At 35.6% G+C, this 19,035-nt stretch overlaps 2 protein-coding genes across 3 annotated transcripts; both read right to left on the bottom strand.

Annotated features, from left to right (window-relative positions):
- Nucleotides 1–2,251: 2,251 nt before the first annotated feature.
- LOC115426786 (uncharacterized) lies at nucleotides 2,252–7,660 on the bottom strand. Its single transcript, XM_030145017.1, has 6 exons — nucleotides 7,530–7,660; nucleotides 6,893–7,222; nucleotides 5,605–5,634; nucleotides 5,375–5,413; nucleotides 5,182–5,297; nucleotides 2,252–3,867 (listed from the first exon to the last, which is right to left on the bottom strand). Exons 1-6 carry the CDS (start codon nucleotides 7,594–7,596, stop codon nucleotides 3,553–3,555), a joined length of 897 nt encoding a protein of 298 aa, XP_030000877.1. The 5' UTR covers nucleotides 7,597–7,660; the 3' UTR covers nucleotides 2,252–3,552.
- A 4,203-nt stretch (nucleotides 7,661–11,863) lies between these two features.
- On the bottom strand, nucleotides 11,864–18,402 carry LOC115426649 (uncharacterized). Of its 2 annotated transcripts, none has more exons than XM_030144776.1 (5): nucleotides 18,274–18,402; nucleotides 17,876–18,199; nucleotides 17,663–17,788; nucleotides 16,272–16,408; nucleotides 11,864–12,278 (listed from the first exon to the last, which is right to left on the bottom strand). In XM_030144776.1, exons 1-5 carry the CDS (start codon nucleotides 18,308–18,310, stop codon nucleotides 12,057–12,059), a joined length of 846 nt encoding a protein of 281 aa, XP_030000636.1. In that variant the 5' UTR covers nucleotides 18,311–18,402; the 3' UTR covers nucleotides 11,864–12,056. The 2 variants fall into 2 exon arrangements, with proteins under 2 accessions (XP_030000636.1, XP_030000644.1); XM_030144784.1 differs by having other exon boundaries at nucleotides 11,864–12,275.
- Nucleotides 18,403–19,035: the final 633 nt, after the last annotated feature.

The raw sequence follows: 19,035 nt of genomic DNA, 5'->3' as shown, positions 1-19,035 counted from the left end.
TGCTGAGAGTCTGAGTTCTTTTAAGTCAAGGTTAAAGACTCTCCTGTTCACTGCCACCTTTGACTAAAAGGCTTTTTACTTTTTAAATTTATATTCTCCTTTGAAACTCTTCACTGCAACTCTTATTTTAATATGTGTTTATTTTTATATTTTTTGGGTTTTATGTGTTGTTTTCTTGCTTGCTGTTTTTAATCACCCTTTACATGTTTCTTTTATAATGTTTTAAATGTGTTTCTTTTTCCCTTGTCGTTATATTTCAATGTCCTGTGTGAAGCACCTGGAATTGCCTTGTTGCTGAAATGTGCTATACAAATAAACTTGCCTTGCCTTGGCTTGCCTTCCAAGTTCATGTGCAATTACTTTAATATTTACTGTTATCATCGTTAACAAGATAATATTAGTAGTAGTCAACATCTAAAAGTCTAAACTTCAGTGTGTAAGGTTTCAAGGGATCCAGGGGTTAAGGACCTCTGCTCCAAAATGCAGGAGTATCTTAAAGTTGTAATACCACTGATGGCCACTAGGGTCAGCTGCGAGAAGCCCTGAGTCCTCGATACAGTTGGGAACGACATCACAGCTGGGGGTGGGTAAACCTAAGGGGGAAAACAATCCCCAGTCCACTGTAACGTAAAAACGCGGAATGTAAACTTGTTTTGCTAACGCTAACAAGTTGTCATGACATACTTTGAGTCGCTATTGCCTTCTGACGAGGATCGATATATTAAAGAATTAAATCCACTGGGGTTGGATTGTTGTCCATACATTTTAAAAGACTGGGCGAATGATCCGATCCTGTGGTCTGAAGTTTCATTTACACACATCTTCTGCTACTTAATGGAGTCACCTCGTAAGGGACTGTATCAATTTTACTACAGATATGATGAATTAAACTTAACATAATTTCAGTACCTGACATTAAATAGATGAATTAATGTTAATTAATGTTGTTTTTGGTCCAATATGATGTGAGGTTATTTTAGCTTTGCACAGAAACAGGCAATAGAAATGTCCTTCAGGGGGCTTTGATTTTATGTTTAGAGTACATTTCTGAGCCAGCACTTTTTTTTTTCCATATACCATACTCAGTAAAGAACTTTAATCAATAGTTCTACTTTTACCAGATTTTTGTACACAAGTATCTGTACTTCTACTTAGGTACTGAATGTGTATTTTTGTACATGTTATGAGGAAATCTACACAAATGACATACAAAATTCACTAGCATTTAAACAATTAATCTAATATTGCTGATACCACTGACATAGTCTACGATTGTTTGGAAATGGTTCACATTACATTAAACTGACCTGAAATGACGCGCTCACTGGAGACATACACATTTAGTTGTTGGGTCCCATAATATTCTGAACTCGTCCTCTCTTTTGATAGCTTGAGGTCATTTTGTCCTGCTTTGTGGTTTCATTTTATTATTCGGAAAAACTTAAATCTTTATTTGGTGATTTTTCTGGCCCACAGCAACTCTTCTGCATTGTGAATAATGGCAGAGACCGTTTTTATTCCCCTTCAGCTCTAACCGGATGTGATGTTTGTGGGCACTCCCGTTGTTGCCGACTGTATCTATAGACTTAGGCTGAACTTCTCTCTTCTGGCCCCCTTTTTCCATTTATCAGATCTCAGGGCATATACAATTTAATGTCTTCCATATCAGTCTTTTATTGGCAGGTCTATATATCAGCTTGCTTGCTTGTTGAGTCAGACCTTTGTACTTTCAGTTTGTTTAAGTCACATTTTTTTCTCTCCAGACACCTAAAGGTAGTTGTGGTTAATAGGGACCACTAATAAAACTGTAAAATGACTGAGTTTGTAAGATAGTGCGAAGCATTAGTTCACTTTTGACCCCTTTGTCCATATATAGTCACGTCTGGCTTCAAAATAGCACCTTGGCAACAACAAAATCACAAACTACTGGCTTCAAAACAACAGTTCACAGACAAACAGATAACACCATTGTTCCTCCAGCAACTAATCATATACAGTATATACTTTCTGAGGGTGGAGTGTAGCTCCTGAAATGAATTAACACTTTCATAAGTGCATTTTCATTAGTATAATCACCCCACAATGAACCATATCTCACCTAGAGTCCACAATGTTTCTTAAGTAGACTAAAATGGACCCCCCCCCACACACACACACACACACACACACAGAGATCAGAGTTAATATGGACAGACCAACCATTAGGTGCTTTTCTATATAGCTCTTTTTATTTGCACTATTGTTGCTAAGGCAATGAAAATAAATGGAATAGAAACAGATTTAGTAAATAACTGTGTGTCTCCATGTGTGGACTAATAAGGAGACAGCAGGATTCTTTGTTTCAGTGCAAGAAACAGACAAAAATGCTATAATAGATGGAAAAAAGTAATGAAATGCCACCATGTATAATGATGTGCACAAACAAATATTACATCTCATACATTTATCAGCTCCTCAATCAATAACTTGTATATTACTGAGTGAAACACCATTTTAATGGGTAAATATTTTAACCCAATGATGAAAAAAATAGCTCTTAATATTTGACTGTAGTGGATGGAAACTTGAATATATTTGGGTTTTCTTTTTTCAGTCTTCTCAAACTTCCTTTAAAATTGTGACACATTTTCCTTTAATTTGGTTGCATTCTGTGCAGTGGCAGCTGCTGGTCTTTAAAACAGATGAAGTTCATCTTACAGCTCCATCATGAAACTTGTCGTATTACAGCAAAGCAATTTTTTAAAAAAAAGGAATGCTTAACTGAGGCTGTTATGCTTCATCTATGCCATAAAACCACAGCAACACACACTTGCAGGTGTATGACTTGGCCCTGTTTCTCTTCAGCTGATGTAGACCATATTGTTTCACCAAAGTAAAGCTGAGGCATTGCACTGTCCAGCTGTGTCTTTTAAACAAACACAGAGACACAGTTTGGACAGCACTTTGGCAAACATCCTCTCTTCCATTGATATCCGCATGGGTTTGAGCTCCAACGTGCTCCGATGCCAGTATGTTTCAACATCGCTGTCAGTCAAAACGGCTTCATCCTTTCGGACCAATACCTGCTCTGTTGAACAGTTCATCCAATCCAACGTCCAAAGTCCAGCGTCCTGGCCTGCTGACTGACCCATTCACTCCCAGAAATGCTGAACATCTGTGAGAGGGTTTTGGGTGGCATGATTTTATGTATTTAGCCAATGACCACCATGCATCCCTGCAGTGAAAAAAAACAGCTTGGTGCTGCCTCATAGACAACCCACTGATGCTCGATGTCAGTGGGAATTCAAAAGTGTGGGCTACTGATATCAGAATGTATCGGGGAATTTGCGTCAGAAAGCAAAACAATAAACAGCTGACCAGAACAACATAGCCATAAAATTAAGTGCATAATTTTAATTTAAATGTAATTTGGATCTTTATTGTAAATTCAACTGTGCAATTCTGCCCATTCATTTGAAGCGTTAGGGGAAGTTCAGCCTCCTTTGTTGTCTCAAAGTAATCATCTCTGATTCTGTAGCTACTGAAATCTGACTCTGAACTTGTGAGCATGAACTACTCTTTGACTCTGGCTCTGTCTTTAGGGCCAGTGTTTCCATGAAGACTGTGATAGACGTGCTCCTCTGACCGACCCAGATCTAGATGTTGGTACTGGCAGAGCCGCTCTGATACATCCACGTCTACGTATTCTTCAACACCAAGGGTGACAGTGGACTCCCGTTGCTTTGATGTGAAGTGGAAGCAAAGGTCAGGAGGCGGGGGTGGAAAATCTGAAAGATCTATCCGGTCCGGAAACGAACATCTGCAGCGGTGTTCCGGTTCAGGTCTCACACCAGGCATCATTGTCACATAGTCAGTCGACATCTGTGGCTTTAGAGACCAGAGTATCTTTACGTTTACATACAGTTGAATAAACCCATAAAGAACCAAACATCCACGGACGACCAAAATCATCTACTAATCAAAAATGTTTAACCCAGAAAGACCCAGTGCTACATTTGTGTCAGTTCCCAAATGATTTTTTTCTCTCTATTTAATCTTTACATAAGTGATTTATTACCATTTATTATAATATTATCCTCTGTATTTTGAATTTTTTCAGTGAAAATCTGGTATTTCCCTGTATTTAATTCAATGATAATGTAGATGTCCATAAAACCTCAGATTAAAGTTGAGGGTTATTATATCAGAAACAGAGAAAACTAAAGAAAAAGTGACTTTTTCAGTAAAATCTATCATTAACTGAACATAAAACAAGTGTCTCCATTCACTGCTGTTTATTAAACTCCATGGGTTTTACTGGTGAATCAAAGTTGTAGAAGACTTTAGTCTGAGCTTTTATGGACATCTACATGATTATAACTCACACAAATCTGGAAAGAGCTGACTGCTGCAGTTTGACAGATCTATGTATTTTTGGTCAAGGAAGAGACAAGTGAAAATGGCAAGTTAATAAGATGAAAATTTGGGGAGAAATTAGTAATTTTGGAATACAATAGCCTTACAATCACATTGCTCTACCCAGAATGCTTTGGCGGTGACTGTTGGACAAATGCGGTACAGCATGCACGAGTACTTAATAACATAAAAACTACCACATCTAGAACCCGTGGATCCCCATGGGTCAACACATTAATTAAATACAGTTGCAGAAAAAATTATTAGACCATCAAAAGTCATCAAAAACAATGGTTATGCAATCAAGTACTAACTCCTGTGTGCATCATGTGACTAACACAGACAAAAAAGAAAACATGGAATGCCTAAAAGCACTGTTTTTGTCAGTAAAATGCTATAGCTATTGATGTAAGAACCTAAGTAATTTTGGGTATTGTCAAGAAAACATGGAAAATGGCTAGATATCAGCTCTGAAATTAAACTCTTATGACTTATTTTTGTTGTTATCATATTTGTCCAAACAAATTAGTTGTACCATGCACGAAAATGAACAAGAAATTGAAGAAAATGAGGGGTGGCCTAGTAATTTTTTCGGCGACTGTTTAAAACAATACCTGATTTATACTTTAAAATGCAAAATACAGAGCATAATATTAAAATAAATGGTGTTAAATCAGTTAAGATTAATATTAACATTTGGGAAGTGGCACAAAAGTAACGCTGAGTCTTTATGGTTTAACAGAACAGTTATGGTAGTGGGTGAAAAGGCTTATTTCATGGCCTAACCTGTCTGCTCGATCTTCGTTTGTTGACAACCAGCAGCAGACAAAGGGTGAACAGAAATACAAACAGAAGCGCTGCGACACACATCACGGCGGTCAGGAACAAGGGGAGGTTGTGCTCTGAAAGTGAAAGCAACAAATTAAGATCAACAAACTCACACATACCATATTTGACTGTACACATGCATATTACTCACTGTCCACTATGATGTTATGATGTGTTGGTTCATCAGTGGCTGAGAAGAGAGATACGTAAACCATTTATAGTCATATGCAATGATCCTATTTCGACATATATATATATATATATATATATATATATATATATATATATATATATATATATATATATATATATATATATATATATATATATATATATATATATATATATATATATATATAGCATAGTCATACATATACTTACTGCGATGTGAGAGGTTTACTGGGCTGCATTCTGTTGAACAAGAGCAAAATATACTAATTCAAGTTTTATGCACATAGAAAAAAATGTATATACTGCTTTAATGGTCAGTAATAACCTATATGTAGTTGCATTATCAGGGAAACTCAAAGTTCAGAAATGAGGAACATGTGGGAAATGTAACCCTCATGTAAAGCATGAGGGGTTTAGAAGGAAATTAACATGTGGACCAAATTATAATACTAAATTGTTGCCCATGCAGTTGGAATAATTTAGTTTTCAGCCATATTCTTCATTTTATTCCTATTTATGAACATCAGTAATCACCTTCAACCAAGTGCAACACTAACATACTGAGTCCCAGTTACATTATCTATCAAGAATAAGTAATTAAGGTAAAAATATTTTATCTAACTTTATGGGAAACGGTGGACAAGAATAAAGCTGTCAGAGCTCTCAACTATCAGCTGTGGGATTTTCTGAGTGTACTAAGACAAGTTACAAGCAAATACTATTTATTTAGCAACAACATACTGAACTGTTGAGTTAAATCTTCAACCATGATGAGTTAGTTCTTATTAAAATACACTCTCGGTCTGAAAACTCTACAGAGCCTTTCTTGCAGTGTTTTTCAACCTTGGGGTCGGGACCCCACATGGGGTCGCCTGAAATTTCTAGTAATTGATTTAAAAAAAAAAAAACAATTTACTCATAAAAATGTATGGTGAGTTGACAGAGACAATCATAATCCATAAAAGACATGACAAACTGTGAAGCTGAAACTGAAGCACTGTGGTAGTTTATCTTTCAAATGTTCATTGTGGTCGGTTTCAGATGCTGCAGCTCTTTCATAATTCATAGTTTGAGTTATTGTTTGTTCAGTATTAATTGTCAGCCTTGTAAATCCAAGCTGGGCTGACTGTACATATCCTGACCAAGGAAAATAAAAGTCTCACTTTGTGCAGTAATCTACACCTGACTTTTCTGCTTCCGTCCATAATAATATACATTATATAGCCTAAATGTTGTCTAAAATTAATGTTTATTTGCAACATAGCATGGCAAACTATTACATGATCAAAAACAAATTAATTTTAGCCAAAAAAAACAAAGTCTTTGTTTTGAATGTCTGGGGTCGCCAGAAATTTGCGATGTTAAAATGGGGTCATGAGCCAAAAAAGGCTGGGAACCACTGCTTTATTGTGAACATTATATTATGTACTTACAAACACTAGAATTTCATAATATAAAAACTGTGAAACTGAAACTGTGATCAAATGTAGTGACAAACCTTGAGAGACATTTAGTTGTATGATACTAATATGATCAGGGTGAGAGTCGACATCCACACCACACCAGTACTTCCTACTGTCCTGCAACATGAGCTTGTCCACCCGGACCAGGAAGAAGGCCCCAGTAATGTTGTCATACAATGAGAAACGTCCATCTCTTGTCCAGTTGTTGTGTTTATCTGTTTTTATCAGGACTGTACTGCACATTTGGCCATCTTCAACGCAAAAATACTTAGCATTTGACCGCATTTCAGCTGGATATTTACAAATGAAGTCAAAACTCTGACCCTCCACACTGGTAACAGTCATAGTTTCGACACTGATCAGAGCTGTAAAAAAGAAAACAAAACAATATATGACACAGTATATAGTGTATTAGTGGCAAAATAATTGTGACTGAATGAACAGGATAATAGTCTTTTTTTGTGGATTTTATTAAATTGAGCTTAAATGGAGAAACTAAACATGGAAGGGTAATACCACATCACTACATCATTGGTCTTAGTGCTGTACTTTCAGGTTTCAGGCCCAGAACAAATTTTGTAAGAGAAAATTAAGTCTAACAGCAGTGAATTACTGATCAACCACTCACTGTGATACAGAAAGTAAAACGTTTTAGATGAACCTTTGTCCCACCTTGGAACTGAAGTGCAGTAATGATGACCATTGCAGTTGTTCTCCGTGACGTCCAGGCTGATGCCATCACTCCCAGTTTTCCCACTGTGGCTGTTCACCTTTAAGGACAACAACCTGTACTGGAGCTTTGGTTAAAACTATCTTATGTCTGTGTTCGATCCAGTGCTTTCATGTCCATGTATATGAACCTCTTCCTCTTTCATGCACTAAACTGTCCACCCAAAAAAATCATGTTATGAAAGTGAAAAAAGGACACTTGTGCAACTGAAATAGTGGCATACAGTATTTTAACCTGGTCACACACAATGCATCTCTACAAATTCACTATTCCTGTTCTTGTTTTTACGATAATAGTTCAGGTTGAATTCTGAGCACTCAGGTTCATTGTACGTTTGTGTAAATCATTCATCAATCCATGCATTAGTGCCACTTCCTTATAAGTAGCTGATCTTGGTTGGAGGAGGATCAACACCAGAAAAGGGCGCTTTCATATGTGCTAACTCAAATATTGTTATTACAGGTTATTAAACCATACATAAATTAGTAATTTACAATGAAATCTGTTGTTATTTGTGTGGGTAAACCACCTGACTCATCCTCAGACCTTCATCATTTCACCGTTTCATGTCACCGTTCTCATAAACATGGCTCCCGGATGGTTTATACTTTGCCTGAAACATAGATCCAGATTACTTTTCTTCTTGTGTTAATGTTTGATTTGTCAGTGGTCCTCAAAGTTTTTACAGTGGAGTACCCCCTGACATATTTTTTAGCCAAGTACCCCCACCTCACGCTTCAGCATTTTTGATTGAATAATTGAGGCAGAATTTGTACCTGTGCCAAAGGTGTCTGTTTTTATTTTCAAAACTGTGCAAACAAGCACCATATACTTAACTGTAATATATTAAAAATAACAAATTTTTAGAAGTGAATTTTGTGTGCCAAATATAAACCAAAAAGTGGCCTCTGTCATTTATAAGGAAAATAAATGAATTGGTCCTTAATGTGTAAATGAACCTTTCATCAACAAAAATAATTGCTTCATTACCCAAATAAAATAGAAATAGAATAAAATAGAAATGTTCTTGAAATGTTGCCAAAGCTTTGGGGGGGGGGCTCCGAGTTCTCTGAGTGCTTTTCTAGTTTTATGAATGTATTGACTGTGTTTTATTTCTGCATTAATTCTTATTATTTATTTTGTATTCAGTACATGATGACTTATTTATTGTATTTTTACCCCAAAAAATGTCCAAGTACCCCCTGGGTTTCTTCCAAGTACCCCGGAGGGTATGTGTACCCCCATTTAAGAAAGACTGATACATGTGACTTAAAGCAACTTTGATGATAGGATGTACACTCAGTGAACTTCAAATGACCAAATAGACAAAACCTACTTTTTACAAAATTGTTATCATGTTATTACCTCCGCCAAGGAGGTTATGTTTTTGCCAGGGTTTGTTTGTTTGTCTGTTTGTCTGTCCGTTAGTGTGCAACATAACTCAAAAAGTTATGGACAGATTTGGATGAAATTTTCAGGGTTTGTTGGAAATGGGATAAGGAAGAAATGATTAAATTTTGGTGGTGATCGGGGGTGGAGGGGCCCACGGGGGGGGGCGCAGACCAGAAAATTTCATCAAAATCTGTCCATAACTTTTTGAGTTATGTTGCACACTAACGGACAGACAAACAGACAGACAGACAGACAGACAAACAAACAAACCCTGGCAAAAACATAACCTCCTTGGCGTGGGGGGGCCCACGGGGGGGGGGCCACTGATCAGCCTTGGCGGAGGTCTGCGCTCTCCGAGTGCTTTTCTAGTTATCAGTGCGTTGGCTGTATTTTAAATGATTGCCATGGAGTAATAAGTGCATTTTATTTCACACAAATCCTACAGTGTGCCTTGGAATATTTTTTGAAATCTTGCAAGTTAATGCAGATTTTTGTTTGACACCAAATTGTTATCATGTTTGTTTTATTACAAAGTGTCACCTTTTCGCTCATCTGTAGCTTAGTAATGTAGAATTGAAAGTAGGGATCAAGAATACGCTGCATAAGTGGCTTTTAAGATGTCAGGAGGTGAGATATTAAAAATAAACCTGTGTTCAAATGAAATGAGATCGATATGCACAAGCCTCATAACATGAAACATATCATTTATTGACACTCACACTTTCATTCAACAGTGCTCTTTTTCAGTCTGACCACTAGGACTCGCTAAAGTCTGAAGTGAAACATGATACCAACATCCTGATACAGTATGTATTTTAAATTGCAAATACACCTTTTCAGCATCAGTGTCTTTTTTCCATCTCCACATGTATTTAAATGCTTTCAATAACTGTACACACAAATGCAAGTGCTCTATGCGTATGCGCTCCAATATGTCATTTCCAAAAAAACACATTCCTAAACCCCCCAGACATTAAAAAAAAAAAAAAAAAAAAAACTAGAAGCACTCGGAGAGCGCAGACCTCCGACAAGGCTGATCAGTGCCCCCCCCCGTGGGCCCCCCCACCCCCGATCACCACCAAAATTTAATCATTTCTTCCTTATCCCATTTCCAACAAACCCTGAAAATTTCATCAAAATCTGTCCATAACTTTTTGAGTTATGTTGCACACTAACGGACAGACAAACAGACAGACAAACAAACCCTGGCAAAAACATAACCTCCTTGGCGGAGGTAAAAATTGCAGTTCTAACAAGCCCCATTTGGCTGAAATTGTTTAACCCATAAAGACCCAGTGCTACTTTTGTGGCACTTCCAATTTTTTTTTTTTTTTTTTTTTTTTTTTAATTTAACTTTTCATAAGTGATTGGTTGCAATTTATTATAATATCGCCCTCTGCATTTAGCATTTTTTCAGTGTTAATCAGGTATTTTCCTGTATTTAATTTACTGATCATGTAGATGTTCACTGAAGCTTAAATTAAAGTTGAGGGTTATTATATTAAAAAAGTAGAAAACACAAGAAAAGGTGACTTTTTCAGTAAAATATATTATTAACTGAACATAAACCAGTTGTCTCCATCCACTGTTGTTTATTAAACTCCATGGGTTTTATTGGTGAATCAATGTTGTAGAAGATGACAGTGTTTCGATGTTCACTACGGAGCCTCTGAACATCCAAATGGGTCATATCTGATGACCATGAAAAGATGACAAACTGTATTTTACACCTTTTTTTTTTTTTTTTTTTTTACATTTTGATTGCATTAGTGGATCAATAGGTATTAAATATTTTATATCAGTGAATGATTTTGGTCGCTGGAGGACATTTGGCTCTTTATGGATAAATTGAGATGCACCAGCAGAATGGATTCATTTATTAATTTGGCAATGCAAAAACATGAAACTTTTGAATTAAATTTCAAAAAAAAAAAAAAAAACAACAACTGTAGAGTTAAATCTGCGTGCAATAAAAGTTTTAGTAAAAAAAAAAAAAACAAAAAAAAAAACATTAAACTTCAAAATGGTGAATTGGGCTGAATTATGAAATATAAGTTATTTCTGTTATTGGACATCCTGATTCATTTAGTTTAGACCAGGGGTGTCAAACATGTGGCCCAGGGGCCAAAACCAGCTCGCCAAAAGTTCCAGTCCAGCCAATGGGATGAATTTGCAAAAATTACACTTCAGATATTAACAATCAAAGATGTCAAACTCATTTTAGTTCAGGTTCCACATACAGGACAATGTGATCTTGACTAAAATAATAGCATAATAACCTATAAATAATGACTCCAAAATTTCTTAGTTTAATGTGAAAAACATAATATTACTTTACATCTATAAATAATGACAGCTCCAAATTTTTGTCTTAGTATAAAAACTTACATTAAATTATGAAAATATTAACATTTACAAACTATCCTTGATCAATGAAATGTGAAAAACCTGTAAATTTTAACATTATTCTTCCTGTTATTAAATATTTTGTGCCTTTGTAGATCCAATCCATAATATGCATGTATAAATGGTAAGTTGAGGTGTAATATTGTTAAAATTGCATTTATTTTTCTCAAGAAATTTTAGTTTTTTCAGGTTATTCACATCATTTTTGTTTGGATAGTTTGTAAATGTACATATTTTCATAATTTAATGATTGCACAAAAACAAAATGACAAATTTGGAGTCATCATTATTTACAGGTTATTATGCTATTGTTTTACTGGTCCGGCCCACTTGAGATCAATTTGGGCTTAATGTGGCCCCTGAACTAAAATGAGTTTGACACCCCTGGTTTAGACTGTCATGACAAAATGAAAAAGTATAAAAAAAACAACAACAACAAACTGTAGAAGCAGAGTAGCTGAGTGAAATTTTTCTTTTGTAATGTTAAAATTGAGATGATCTATTAATATGTGACAGTGGTTGATCCTGTCACTGTTCCTGATAAATCCAATCCAAACCAAAGTGACCTGGTTTTGGTGGAGTCACTGCAGACGGCGGCTGGATGAGATGATACGCCACCTGCACAGCTCCCTGATGGAGTTGTGTTTGTAGACTTTGCAGTTATGTGTGTTTCATGTGCATTTCTGCCTTTTATATGATACTGTGGGCAGTGGAATAATATAGGTGTCATGGTTGTTTTGGGAATTCCCAGCTGAATCTCTGGGCCGAACAGGAGGCCTGGGTTTGGAGGAGCCGATGTTTTCATAGACGGGAGTGGCTGATTCCTCTGCTGTAGAGGCAGACATCGGTGGATCCTGTGTGGCTATGTCAACACCCACATCATAGTTATTCTGCTGGACAGGAGCACACAATAATAATACTCACATTCTTGTGTATTTTGTTTAAAGATACAAACACTCAAAACAACGTTAACATTAAATTCAGCTCAGTGACATTTCGTAAGATAAACACTTCACTTTACTGGTGTTTGTAGATATAAACATATGTAATAATAATAATAATAATAATAATAATAATAATAATAATAATAATAATAATAAATTGCATTTATAAAGCACTTTTCATTCAGCAGAATCTCAAAGTGCTACAGAGAGAAGACAGTCCACTTAAAAATAAACTAATGTATCAGGAATAAAAGACTAAGCAAATAAAACAAAGTAGCATGGTGGGCCATAAAAAGCCTGTCTGAACAGAAATGTTTTTAGCCCCTTTTTGAAGGAGTCCAGTGACTGAGGAGCTCTGAGGTGGTTCTACAGGGTGTCCCATAAGTCTCCATACACAGGAGACATAATACATTCCATACATATATGGTTCTAACATGTATTTCTTTATATTTCTTCTTTATAGTTCTTCAGCAGTGGAGGACACGCATTGAAATGTGTTCCCGACAAAATGGCAGTCATATAGAGCATATTATATAAATAAAAATGGTTTATGTCAAGAAACGTTTATTTTTCCTATGTATGGAGACTTATGGGACACCCTGTATTTGTATTTCATGTTTCACAGTTAAATGTTTCTGCCTGTCTTTCCTGCACTTTGTTTTTGTTTTGTTTTTGTTTTGGTTTGGTTTTTTTGTTGCTGTTGTTAATCCTCCGGTACTACTAACCGTGGTTCAGCACTCCGTTTAAATAGGGTCCTGACCTCTTGTGTCTGAACTGGGGTCTTACCCTCACGAACTAACCCGAAGAGGTACTACTCAGCTGAACTTATTTTGGAACACTCGCCTGTCTTCTAACTACCTTTAATCCCAACCTCTGCCCCGCTAACCCTGGTACCAGAACTGCCAGGAGAAACCCACTCTGTGGTCAGTAATAATACCAGTCCAGTTGGTTTTTGGTAGCTGTTCCACATGGATTAGTGCACTTGTTACATGACAGGTAATAATTTAAAAGCCAGGAAAATAGGCTTTCGGGACATAAAAATGGTAGGTGGATAAAGGCTAAAATACTTTCAGGACCTTTGAGACTTTTGATGTTATGCACACAATAAACCTAACGTTTTACATTCACCAGCATATTATGCCACACAGGGAAATAACTCAAGGAGAATTTAGAATTTACTTTTTATAAATTTATTGTAGGCAATTTTAGCAAAGCAAAGCATATACATAAATCATCAATCAATTAATCCCTAATAAAATCATTAAACTGAACTTCTAAAACCATAAATCAATATCCTGATTATTAAACCTAAACTGTCCTCAATTTTCCTTACTTCAACGCAATCCCTGTTGTAATCTCTCAACCCACAGTTCAGCCTTGTGAAAATGTCCCTAATTGTTGCCTCGCTTGATCTCCTCAAGGGGAAGAAAAACATAAAAATAAAATGGTGTTGAAAGTCTCTTTTCTTCAATCCAAAATTGAAAGAAAATCAAAATTGGAAAAGTTCTCAAATAAGAATAATTATTTCTCTAACTTCTGTAAAAGGAAAAATCACGAATTGGTAAAAAGATCAAAAACTAGAAAGTGTTGTAAATCCGGTTGAATCGGAAAAGTAAAACTATAAAACTAGAATCCAAAAATCAATCTAGATTAACAAGTCGAATAGACTGAATTCGTAGAAAATCCAGTAACCGAGAAAAATCGGATAAATGGAAATAAAACTAATGACTTCAAAGTCTTCTGAAAAAGGTTCAAATTCATAAAGAATTGAAAAATTGGAAAAAGAATCCAATAGGATAAATTCGTAAAAATTCACTTAATCGGATAAAATCGGACGAATAAGAATAAAAATGGAAACTTCTTTAAACCACAAAGTTGTCTGAAAAGACTTAAATTCCTAAAGAATTTGTAATACAAGAAAAAGAGCCCAATAAGTGAAAATGTAAGAATAGTAATTACAACTAAATATAGAAAAAGGTCTAACCTAGTAAAAATAAACAATTGTATAATTTAGAAAAATAGGATTATCACTTACCGAGTATTAATCGGAAAAAGTTACAAAACCGGAGAATTCGGATAAAAATCAAAAATTAAAACTTAATCAATATCAAAAACGTAAATAGGAAAAAGTCAAGAAGTTAGAGAAATTGAATAAATGTAGAAAAATCAAAAACCAAATTTAATCTAATTACTGTAAAAAGTCAAAAGGTAAAAATTAATTTAATTTGCAAAGACAACTTCAACAGCTTGATCAGGGCTGCCGAGTTTGTCTTAAAATACTGGGTAAAAGAAAAGAAATAAGAAAATGTAAAAATTCTTCTTCTTTTCCAGTCCAGGCCAAAGTGGAGAAAAATACCAAAAGTCTGTTAAACAGATGGTCCGTCGGCAAATGTTCCCCAAAAGGTGGTAAAAGCTCTTAAAATACAATTCTTGCCTTTAAGAGTCTTTGGTCCTTTGTCATCTGAAGAAATAGGTCTTTGCTTTTAAAAGTTCGATCCGTCGATGCAAAGTTATTCTATCAGATGAACCTCCAGCATTATTTGAGAAGTAAGATTAACTCCGAAGCCAATCTGCCACGCTCCTTTCGGGTCTCAAAAGAGCATCGCTCAGAGTTATCTTCTCTACGTTTTACAACGTAGGGCACGCAACTTCTTAGAGCGTCTTGCACTTCTGAAAATGCTATAATAGCGGTTCTGGTTTTTAACCAAACTCTAGGCATTACCTCATTGATGCCTAGACAGTTGACTTCATTGATAGATGAGTAATGTCTAAATGCCTCTGGCAGAACTTCCCTTTTTTACCGGTCTTGACCAGTTTTGGGTGCAGAAAATAGCCTATTGTTTATGTCACTTCTCTTTTCTTAACGTTATCAGTTAGCTTCAGCTGCAGATGGCTCGGTGCTGCTTACTTTACTTCTCCTTTTCTGCTGGGTTTTGCCCTAACATGCCCCTTCACTGCTTTAACATGTCTCAACTTGTCTCCTCTACACACAGTAATCACAAATGAATCAACATTCATTTAAACATTCTTTTCTTAGGTATACTTATTGATCACATTACATATATCTAATTTAATGCAATACATCAGTTCAAATCATCTTTTTAATACTAAGCTGTACTTAACATTGGTTAAAATGCTGGGTGTTACACTTCTTTATGAGGCCTTCTGGTGCCTGGTGTGACCTGTGGGGCCCTGACCTCTGCCTAACTTGACACTGTTAACACTGTAATTTCCCTGCAGTGGGATCAATAAAGTCTTATCTTATCTTATCTTATCTTATCTTATCTTATCTTATCTTATCTTATCTTATCTTATCTTATCTTATCTTATCTTACCAGATTTTAATTCAGCACCTTGCAGGGATTGGATTGTTTTGCTTTCAACACACTTTATTTATTTATTTATTTATTTATTTATTTATTATTTCTGGTCTACAGTTAAGTTCAAGCAGGATGGCACCCCTGCCACCACTACCAATCCTAATCCTCCTCTCCTTGAAACGTACATTGAGGACTGATAAACCTTTCTTTGTATCTTACTGAGAACAATTTCTGGATTACAAGCAAAGGATTTGAGGAGTGAAGTCATGAGGAGTCACAAAAAAGAGAAATGAGAAGAGGCCCAGTTTGGATGTTCATTTGTGGCCTTTAGAGGTACTGACAGATGGACTCCGTGACCTTTAAGCAGAGTCAGACTGGATTCTTCTTGTTAAATTATCCCAACACCTTTCAATAGTGAGAAGTTGCGGCTTTAAAGTGTTCCTGTTCAGAATTAAACACAATTATGAGACTAGCTGTTTGGAAAACACCTTTTTACTTAGTGACCACTGAAACCATGAAAAAAAAATTACCGTTCCAGATTCACTTGAGGCTGTTGTCATGTTTTTCCAGGGAGATATTTGGTATTGTGTGAGGAGACTGATGTTTGATTTGTGCCTCATACCTGGTTTTCAGTCATGTTGAGGTTTGTTCTGTTGCAGGGCTGGGGTCTTGACTTTCCTTTGCATTTCTTGAATCTTATTATCAGCAGCAAGATGATCAGCAGAGCGATAGCCCCTATAGTCGAGTATAAGACTGTGGCTGAACAAAACCAAGAAAGACAGCTCAGTTTAACACAACCTCAACAGATGAACTGATAACTGATATGCCTCGACAGAAACTCACTTGTCTTGATGTTCACACCCTTTCTATTATTATTAGCTGTAAGATTAGATGCAACAATGGTTTTTGGAAGCATATATATATATATATATATATATATATATATATATATATATATATATACATATATATATACAGTATATATATATGTGTGTATACAGGGTGGGGAAGCAAAATTTACAATGAACATTTAGTTGTTTTTTCTCAGCAGGCACTACGTCAATGGTTTTGAAACCAAACATATATTGATGTCATAATCATACCTAACACTATTATCCGCACCTTTTCAGAAACTTTTGCCCATATGAGTAATCAGGAAAGCAAACGTCAAAGAGTGTGTGATTTGCTGAATGCACTCGTCACACCAAAGGAGATTTCAAAAATAGTTGGAGTGTCCATAAAGACTGTTTATAATGTAAAGAAGAGAATGACTATGAGCAAAACTATTACGAGAAAGTCTGGAAGATACTATTAAAGAAGAATGGGAGAAGTTGTCACCCAGATATTTGAGGAACACTTGCACAAGTTTCAGGAAGCGTGTGAAGGCAGTTATTGAGAAAGAAGGAGGACACATAGAATAAAAACATTTTCTATTATGTCAATTTTCTTGTGGCAAATAAATTCTCATGACTTTCAATAAACTAATTGGTCATACACTGTCTTTCAATCCCTGCCTCAAAATATTGTGTGTGTGTGTGTGTGTGTGTGTGTGTGTGTGTATGTATGTATGTATGTATGTATGTATGTGTGTGTGTGTGTGTGTGTGTATATATATATATATATATATATATATATATATATATATATATATATATATATATATATACACATATATATATATATATATATATATATATATATATATATATATATATGGTTTATTGTTCTTATTTATTTATTTATTTTGTTGTTTTTAATTGTATGGCTGTTTTTTGATCTATTCTTGTATTTTATTCTTTTTATTTGGGTTTATTTATTCTTCTGTACGGCACCGTTTTCTTTTTTTGTACAGTTCTATGTCTTTATTTTATTCTTCTATTTTTCTTTCAATTATTCTTCTGTACAACACTACGCTTGTACCACTGCGGTTGTTTTAAAGTGTTTTACAAATAAAGCTGGATTAGATTGGATTGGACAAATTTGATTTGAAAAGAGATTGTAGTTTTGTCATACCTTGTGAACTGTTTGCACTGGTGTCTGTATGAAATATCAGTTCACTTGAGCTGGTAACACTTTGGTTTGTCCATGTGGGAGAAGTCACGAATGTTGTAGCATTTGTAACAGTTTCTTTTTGGTCCGCTACATGTCAAAGCAGAGATATAAATAAAAGTATTTTGAAACAACAACAACAACAACAACAAAATCACATTAACATAATTCACTTACCTTCTTTTACAGAGAGATGTATTTCAATATATGTATCAAAACCAGGACGAGCCACTGCACACCAATACTTTCCTGTATCTGAAAGCTGAAGTTTAGTGAAGGTCACAGTGAAGGCTCCATCACCCGAATCCTCCAAAACGATCCTCCCCTCCATTTTGCTCCCACCGGATTTTACACTAACCAGTTTATCTTCATTGGCTTTGCATGGGTCCTTGCAGAGGTACTTTGTGTATGGCGAGGCAACAGAATGTGAGCACTTGAACGAGACTTCACCTCCCTCTGGTCCTTCTGCGTTGATCCTCGTTGATGCACTTGCCCACGTAGCTGCCAGAATTGCATGATGTGAAAAGAGCTGAGGCAGTTTTGAGTTAAATAATATGTTTAATTGTTACACTTACCACATAGGAGGCAGTAAAATGTAGAAATGCTCTTCATCCTGACTTCTTCAGTACCAGGTTTATTAGTTTCATTCAGAGGTGTCTCAATAGGTAATCACCTCTCTACATCTGTTCAAGTTGTGTACAGACTATAGAAACTGTGTGAAGAGCTGCCTAACCTTTGTTGTCTCCCCCTTTCCTGAGGTGTCGATTCAGAGAGAAGGTTGTGGGCGAGCACGTGTCTCGCATCATATTTTCACATCGTCTACTTTTGAGGTCAAAGGCTGGTGATAATCAGCTGAAACAATCTACAAGTGGAGACAGATAAGCTACAAAGCATGCATTTTAAATGCATGTCTAGTCACCTTGCAAGATAAAGTTGCTGCAATACAATAGATCACATATGGGTCCGATGAAGTGAAAGTGACCATCAATATGAAAAAGTAAAATAGCACACATCATTTATCAAGTGGGCTCATTTTTTAGCTGAAGATTTCTACTTTATGGAACTGTTTTTCTTTTTAAAATACCACTTGTAGAAAAAAAAAGTTCCAACTGCTTTTATTGATTGTACTTTTTACACTATAGCCATGCCTCGGACATAAAAATATAGCTCAAATTTGACGCTAAAAATTATATCTAACATTTTAAAGAATGTATTCAATCTGTTGATTATATAGATGATTGTTAAGTTTCAAGTATATAGTCATTATTTTGTGAATATTATTGATATTTATTGGTTTGAACATTTGTGAGTTGCTTAAAAGGCCCTGCCCACGTGCT

The sequence above is a fragment of the Sphaeramia orbicularis genome, chromosome 1, assembly GCF_902148855.1.
Source record: "Sphaeramia orbicularis chromosome 1, fSphaOr1.1, whole genome shotgun sequence".
In the NCBI taxonomy this organism is placed as follows: Eukaryota; Metazoa; Chordata; class Actinopteri; order Kurtiformes; family Apogonidae; genus Sphaeramia; species Sphaeramia orbicularis.
Note: the sequence above shows the minus strand (reverse complement) of the source record. Positions and strands in the feature narration are given on the sequence as shown.